This window comes from Saccostrea echinata, unplaced genomic scaffold (assembly GCF_033153115.1).
Source record: "Saccostrea echinata isolate AGI-Se365-2 ecotype Australia unplaced genomic scaffold, CSIRO_AGI_Sech_v1 ptg000029l, whole genome shotgun sequence".
Lineage (NCBI taxonomy): Eukaryota > Metazoa > Mollusca > Bivalvia > Ostreida > Ostreidae > Saccostrea > Saccostrea echinata.
The window spans coordinates 43,868,426-43,876,542 of NW_026889778.1; the positions used below are offsets into that span (position 1 = coordinate 43,868,426).

At 33.8% G+C, this 8,117-nt stretch overlaps 1 protein-coding gene across 1 annotated transcript; it reads left to right on the forward strand.

Annotated features, from left to right (window-relative positions):
* Positions 1-4,920: 4,920 nt before the first annotated feature.
* LOC133195361 (uncharacterized) lies at positions 4,921-7,490 on the forward strand. Its single transcript, XM_061331203.1, has 4 exons — positions 4,921-6,155; positions 6,595-6,643; positions 6,940-7,169; positions 7,311-7,490. Exons 1-4 carry the CDS (start codon positions 5,178-5,180, stop codon positions 7,488-7,490), a joined length of 1,437 nt encoding a protein of 478 aa, XP_061187187.1. The 5' UTR covers positions 4,921-5,177.
* Positions 7,491-8,117: the final 627 nt, after the last annotated feature.

The following is an 8,117-nucleotide window of genomic DNA, read 5'->3' on the forward strand; positions in this document are numbered from 1 at the left end:
TATATGGATGAATCTTCAAGTATTGGAGATTCAAATACACTGTATGTGTCCAAATTATGACTCTATGGGTTAGGTTTGGGTCACAATGGGCGATCAAAGTGTCACAAGACAATATTAAAGAGAAATCTTTGAAAGTTCTCCTCTTAAGAACAACAAAGCTATGATTAATCATATTTATATATTGATGAATCTTCAAGTAGTGGAGATTCAGATATGTTCAAACTATGACCCTAGGGTTAGGGTTGGGCCAAAATCTTCTTCTCATGAACAACAAAGCCACGATTAATTATATTTACATGTATATTGAAGCATCCTCGGGTAGTGTAGGCAAATAGTTTGTCAAATCATGGCCTCCAGGGATTGGGAGGGGCCCCATTTAAAATCAAATTTCTGCTTGGGAATATATGGGTGAAAATTGAAAATCGTCTTCTCAAGAACTGTAGGGCTTTGATTAGTCATTTTTATATGGAGGAATCATTATTTATTTCATTTTTAAGTTTTTCCATGTAACGACCCCTTGGTTTAAAGTGGAAGCACAATGGACGATCAAAGTTTTACAAAAGAAAATATTCACAAGAAATTTTAGAAAATCTTCTTCTCAAGAAGACCGTTCACGGTAGCTCAGTCGGTAGAGTGATCGGGAGGTCGTGACAGACCTAAGTCGATAAAAAAAATGGGTAGCAACTGTTCCCTTCGTTATGTACTCGGCACTTCGAAGTGAAAGTTGCGGGTCTTTCGGATGAGACCTTAAAAACCGAGGCCCCGTGTCAGGGCAGGCGTTGGCACTATAATGATCCCTCACTGCTCAATTGCCCTGAGTGCCGAGTAAAGGTCAAAATTTAAAGCCCTTCACCGGAAGATGGTGACGACTCTATATGAGTGGAACATTCTCGAATGGGACGTAAAACAACATACAATCAATTAATCAATCTTCTCAAGAACAGCAAAGCCAAGATTAATCATATTTATATGGAAGTATCCTCAGGTAGTGTAAAATAAATTTGTTTAAATCATACCCTCATGAATAGATTGGGGCCACAAGAATGGATAAAATGTTTTACGAGGGAGTACATGTATGTAGGAAAAATCTTTAAAATCTGTCGTTTTGAGAACAAGAAGGCTATGATATACCAGCATCCTCAGGTGATACAGATTCAAGTTTGTTCTAATCATGGGTCTTGGGGAGGGTGGGACCACAATTAAGGATGAATAAAAGAATGGGGAGAATATTTCTATAATTTTTTTTTTCTTTTTTCCATGAGGGAGGTTAGGGTGACATATATTGAAATTCATCTATAATTCATTTACTTCTGAATTTAAAGGGGCAAACTGCATGAATATAACAAATAAAGAGTTTTCATCAAACTGTTAAATGTATGTCATATAAGTTTAAGCCAGCTTCGGGTGTGTTAAAAGTGTCCATAACCTGAAAAAGTCAGGATACTCAGGTGACCGTTAAGGCCCATTGGCCTCTTGGTTTGAAGTTCTAAGTACCTTTCCGTAATTTTCATATATTTCATTGATATTTCCTTGCTGCATATCATATTAAAAGACGGAGTGTGAGCAGATCAAACTATCGAAGTATAATACATTATTATTATTATTATTTTCATCATCATCATCATCATCATCATTATTATTAAGGTCTTTCGTCTTTACGGAAGACCTTTTAATGATTCTACTGTTTCCTACAATTATTCTTTTTTTTAGACAAAATTTTATGCGGGCAATTTCTCGAAAGCTATTGAATGGATTTGGATAAAATTTTCAAGGATAAAAGGTCTTCATTAGAAGATGATATAAAATTCTGTTTTTTTTTTTGTTTTTTTTTTTAATTCGCTTCCAGATTCAAGTTTGGGCATTTTCCTGATTTTAAAATGATTTTTTTTCGCGCTTTTTCTAAAGAATTGTTAAAGATAGGAACTGGGGACACGTCAGAGATAAAAGAGCATAAGTTTTAGTTGTGGAGCGATCTTTGTATTACTCGTCAGTACTTTCACTCGCTACTGGAAGCGAATATAAAAAAATCATTCTTGTCATTTTTCAATATTTTTCTTTATATTAAAAGGGTTAAAAGAGATCCTTTTCAAAATACTAAATATAAAATGTGTTTTAAAATTGATGAATCCAAAACTTTAGATATTCTACATTTTTCACAAGCTATTATCCTGCAAGCTTAATGGTTGGCGCAATTTGTCGCGGACGTCTAAGAAAACATTGGATTGAAATTCCTGTAAGAATTAGAATTTTAATCCAATGTTTTCTCAGACGTTCGTATAGAATTTATCTCAGACATCTAAGCAAAAATAAATGAAACGAATGTTTTTCCCCAGAGGTCCACATCGAATTTACATGTATCGCGGACATTTGAGAAAACATTAAATTAAATTGAATGTTTTCTCAGACTTCCGCGTCGATTTCTTTTTTTCGACGTTGGAGAAAACAATAAATTTAAAGTCTAATTTTAACTAGAAATACAATCTTATCTTTTTTCTGATGGTTTCATCAAACTGTTCCCAGCATTTTTTTTTTTTTTTTTTGAGGGGCTGGACCCCCATTCTAGCACGCACGTTGATATACAAATGTGCTCCCTACGGCTATATATGAAGTCTACATATTATCAATTAGTTTGACAATAAAATGTGGATTAATATATTTTAGAATGTGATTATTTTTGTCCATTCAAGCTTGTTTTAATTTTATTATTTTTATTTTTACAAGCTACTATAATAGCTTGATCCACCCTCAAGTACAGAGAAACTACGTGTCAAACTAAGAAATGACGTCATCTCAGTAAGTACAGCGAGGTCAAGCTGGCTTTCATTCTACATATTCAAAGTGCTATTTTGGCAAAATAAGTTTCACATCCATCTATCTACAAATAATTATGAGAAACGAAAAATTTTAGTGTGTTTTAAAAAGAATATATAGTATTTTTTCATCGAGTTTCATTTCAATTGTTTTAACGTGACGTCATAATAGCTTTTTTCGATCCTCTGCATAGACTGAGGTAGATATAAGAGTCCTTTACCTAGCTGCGACCTTCTAGTTGCCATGACAACAAGTTTCTATTTATAATAATAATAATAATTAGTAGTAGTAGTAGTAGTAGTAGTAGTAGTATTAGTAAGGTCTTCCGTCTTCACGGAAGACCTTATAATGAATCTACTGTTTCTCATTATTTTAATTATTTTTTTTTTTACTTCTGTATTTTGCGGCGCAATTTGTCGAAGACTATTGGACGGATTTTGCATGAAATTTTCAGGAATTATGTGCTGTAACATGAACTTGATCTATCTGAGAGAAAATTTGACAATCACTTCCGCTGCCGATTTACGGATCATTTTCTGAATTTCAAATAATATTTTATCCGCGGTTATTCTCCAGAACAACAAGATATTCAATGTCAAACTTTCAGGGATTTAGGATTGTGATAGATTCTAGACTGGTCGCTACTTTTCGTTCGTCGTCGGCATCTCCTGTCGGTCACGGAAGTGAATCTCAAAGCTTGATTTTTTTCCAAACTTTTTTTTTCCATGAAATTCATAGGGCTAATAAAGAGTTTTATTAGAATGCAAGATATATAATTTGTTTCAAAACTTCTCAATCCAATTTCTAGATATTCACCTCTTAGGAATGCCAAAAACTTGTTCTACGTTAACAATTTATCTGTTAAACACTACAAAATAAAAAAAAAAAAGAAATGTTATTCCATATATATTTTATGTATATGTCAGGAATGAGAAGTAAGAGGGATTGCACAACGGTAATACATATTGTGTTATAAGTAATAGCTTTTCAAGAAGCTTGCCTGATTAAAGCAATCAATATTTAAAGGAAGTATTACGTGACAAAGGTTTCTTTCGCATACCGGTCTCGTCTTCGATTAAAAGTATAGCAAACCACAAACATAAGAAAAGCCTTTTAATGTTTGTTTTTTTTGTTTTGTTTTTTTTGTTTTGTTTTGTTTTTTTTTAATAAAGGGAATATTACATGTACATCTTTTTGAAAGGCGTAATGAATGATTGATTGATTGTTGTTTAACGTCCCTCTCGAGAATTTTTCACTCATGTGGAGAGGCCACCACTTGCCGGTGGAGGACTACAAATTTTGACCTATACTCGGCACTTAGGGCCATTAGCAGTGAGGGATCTTTTTCGTGCCAGCACCTGCTACAACAAGGACTTCGGTTTATACGGTCTCATCCGATGGACCGGTCTCCACGTCCCACAGTGGGATTCGAACCTGCGATGTAAGGATCAACTTCTTACTCTGCGACTCTAGAGCAAACGCTCTAACCACTGCGCCTCGCGGGCGACGAAAGGCGTAATAACGCTCATTCACTTTCCTGTTGAGTTGCGTACATGTATTAACGCTTTTCTTTTCAATTTGCGTTATAACGTCTTTTGAAAGGCGTAATAATGCCTTTAAAAAAGAGTTATTACTCCCGCCTTTGCATTTTAACGCATTTCACTTTATTAATTATATAAGCCGTTGAAATTTCTTTCCCATATAGTTTGATCCTTGTAGCCTTTTGTACATGTACACTGTAGGGACATGCATACATGTAAAAGACCTGTAAGTGCAAGAACAATAACTAAGACTTCTTAACTTTTTTACAATACCTGGCATCAAAAATGTAAACCGGCCCATTATTGAAAATGCTGTGATATTTACATGTAGTTGCAAGGTCGTATGAAGAACGTTGATATTCAACTATCAAAATCAGAAACAGTTACATGTCATGTCTATAGAACTTTTCGTTTATATCAAAAGAAAGGTTGATTTTTTTCTCTCTGGGTATTTCTTTGCCTCATTATTTGCATAATGTTATTTGGAACACTAGTAACGGGTAAATTAAACTTATATTTACAAACATTGTGTGAATATACAGCATATCTGAGCCTTTGAATTTTATCGATACACGATATTTTACATTCTCTCATGACAAAATTGGTATTGATAAATTATTTTGCCAGGAAAAAAGAACGTTTTTCCGAGAGATATGGAAGACATTGGATACAAAAAACAAATCTTTGCAGCGGCATCTTGATAGAGACAGACGATTTGCAGTTGGATTTCATGACAGTAAAAGTATTGAAAAAATTAAGCTTTCAATAGCTGATGTTGTGCAAGGACTTGATCACTGGGGGGAAGAACTTCCACGCTCTTGGGTTATGTTTGAAAAGTATTTCCAGGAAAAGAAGTCTCTGAGGGTAATGAATATAGAATCACTTTTGGCTTTCAATGAAGCATTGCCACAGGAAATAAAGCTCCAAACTATCGAGGACATCAGTGTGATGCTGCAGTTTTTTCATGACATAAGAGAAATATTATATTACAACCAAGAATTCCTCAATAAACTAATTATTCTTGATCTTCAGTGGTTAGCAGATGCATTCAAAAATGTTATAACTGATAAAAACCATGCTGAGGAGGATTTACTTGAAGATGCATCAGAGTGGGACAAATTCAATGAAACTGGAGAATTGAGTGTTGAATTATTGTCAGCTATCTGGAAAATGAACAATAATGGCTATATTGAACATAAAGATGAGATTATGCCATACATGGAGAAGCTAGGACTTTTAGCTAGTATGGATGACCAATTTCAGAAATGGTATGTTCCCTGTATGAACAAAATTCCATTTCATACTGGTAGCTTTACAGATTACCCTGCTTCATCCATCATCTGCTACATGTTTGATGTTCTTCCTTCCGGAATCTTTCAACGCCTTGTAGCGACATGCATGCAGATTCCTTGGGAGATCTTTTCTGATGGAGATCGAGGATGCATTTACCAGACTGCTGCTGTTTTCGTGCTTCAAGACCAGCACCATAACATTCTGCTTGGAATGACCGAAACAGAAATTCAATTGCAAGTTTTTGTTACGGATGGAGAAGTTGATATTGCTACATGTCAACAGATAAAAGAAACAATTGATAATATTTTATGCAACCTTTCCAACACATTCCAGAAAAACGTAAAATTCCACGTTGCCTTCAAATGCAAACCTGTTGGATTTTGTGATAGTGAAAAAAGTGCTGTCATTATTGATTCCAAGTTTACAAGGGCAGATTTCCAGTGTCCGTCCTGTCCGGCAAGAAGAAAGCATAAAATTATCAGCAAAGATATTACAAAATATTGGAAAAAGGTACTCTAGTATACTGTCTATAATTAAAAACGTATATCTTCAAAAATCCTTTATATATTACAGAATGCTTTTAACAAGTACTGGACAGGCGGGTTAAAAAATTATCCTTAATTATATATTACTGCCAAAAGCCTCATCATAATTTTAAAAGCGGGCACTGTTGAATATTGACTTTTTCATATTACAAAGCAAATTTCTACTTTAAAAATCCTTGTTTTAAGTAATGAAGTGCTTCTATAGAAAACGATCGCGATTTCCATAAATTTCTAAATTTAGCAGAGTATATTTTAGAACTCAGTTTAAAACGGAACCTATTTTAACAATTGATGACTCAAAGATATCAGGAAATGTACTGGTTCTACAAAAAATGTTTCAGCTAGAATCTTTCATGAAATGTTATGTGTTATGTGACTAAGATGCAGGATCTGTTTACAAACAGGAACAGCAGCAAAAGAATGTCGACAAAGAAGGAAATCTCACCAGACCATGTATGTATCTTTATTGTCAATTGTACCTCCTATTTGAAATTTTAATATAAGATGCTGTTTAACATTCAAAATAACTTTGCGTCCATCTTTTGAGATTCTGTAAAGGCGTGCTGCAATCCAAACATAGGTCAATGCGTCGTCTTTTTAAGTTGATATTATCAGACATAATGTTTCTTGGTTTTGAATAAACTATGAAATCTTTTCCTAACGCTTAACATGTGCCCTCGTGGCTTAGTTTTAACATTAAAATAGGTACTTCGGAGAGAGTATATTAATCTTTTGCTTTATTACTATAGCAACAGAATTCATTTTGAATGTGGTGTCAAGAAAACTACATGGAATTCCCTCATCTATACTTGCTGCTAGTTTGGGGGTAGACATGGAAGAAAACTCGCCAATATGTATTGAAGAAGATAGATTTAGAATTCTGTATAAATGGAAATGCAAATGTTCATCCAATATGGATCACTTAAAAGAACTGGTGAAAATTTTAAGGGAAAATGAACAAGGTGAAGCAGCAGATTATGTCAGTTCATTTCAAATATCAGAATTTGAGTGCAGCGACATATTAAGACCAGGGGAATCAGTTTCATTGAGAGAATTCGCAATATTATCCCAAAATCTCTCAAAAGATTACACTCATTTTATTAGATTTTTATGTCTTCAGCATAAGTATATCGAACAGATTGAGGCAAATGCAACGAAAATTGAGGATAGAATATATAGAGCTCTCTTAAAAACAAAAGAAGAATGTCCAAATTTATGTCGTCTAGACATATGCAGGGCGCTAAAATTTATAGAAAGAAATGATGTCATCGACGAATTAAATGCTCAGTGGGAATCTTAAAAAATGAGAAAAAATGAACTTCCGTAATGATTGTTTTGCAAACCATAATCCTTTGAAGACCAAAAATATAATTATATACGTGTAAATAAGTATATAAGCATGGCATTTTTTTCCCCAAATGATTAACATTTTTAATATTTGTACATAATTTATTATACTTATCATTTATTATGTTTTATTATGATTCATGCCATTTTACATACACTAAGCCAGAAATGAAATTATCCTTTTTTTACAGTTTTCCTCGTGTAAATTCAGATTTATTCTAAAATCGGATGTGGAAGCATTAGGAAGACGTATTTAGTAAGTCACTTCGTCTCGAAAGGGGATGTAGGCAATCTTTTGCTAGAAGATTCTGTCATTGTCATTCGTAAACTTTGAAACACAACCGGCTTCCTCTTTGAATTGACGAGCAATTGTAATATAGTGTACTATGGTTACCGATCTCGTGTACGTACAACTTGGCTTTTCACCTACTTATAAATTAGTTCAAAATATAATGTTTCATTGTCCGATATACATCATGTTTTAGAAATTTGAGAGTTAAATCTTTACTATTTATCTTGGCCACTGTTTGCCATAAAACATTATGAAAAACATTAAAGTTACAGACCACTTGTCCTTGAC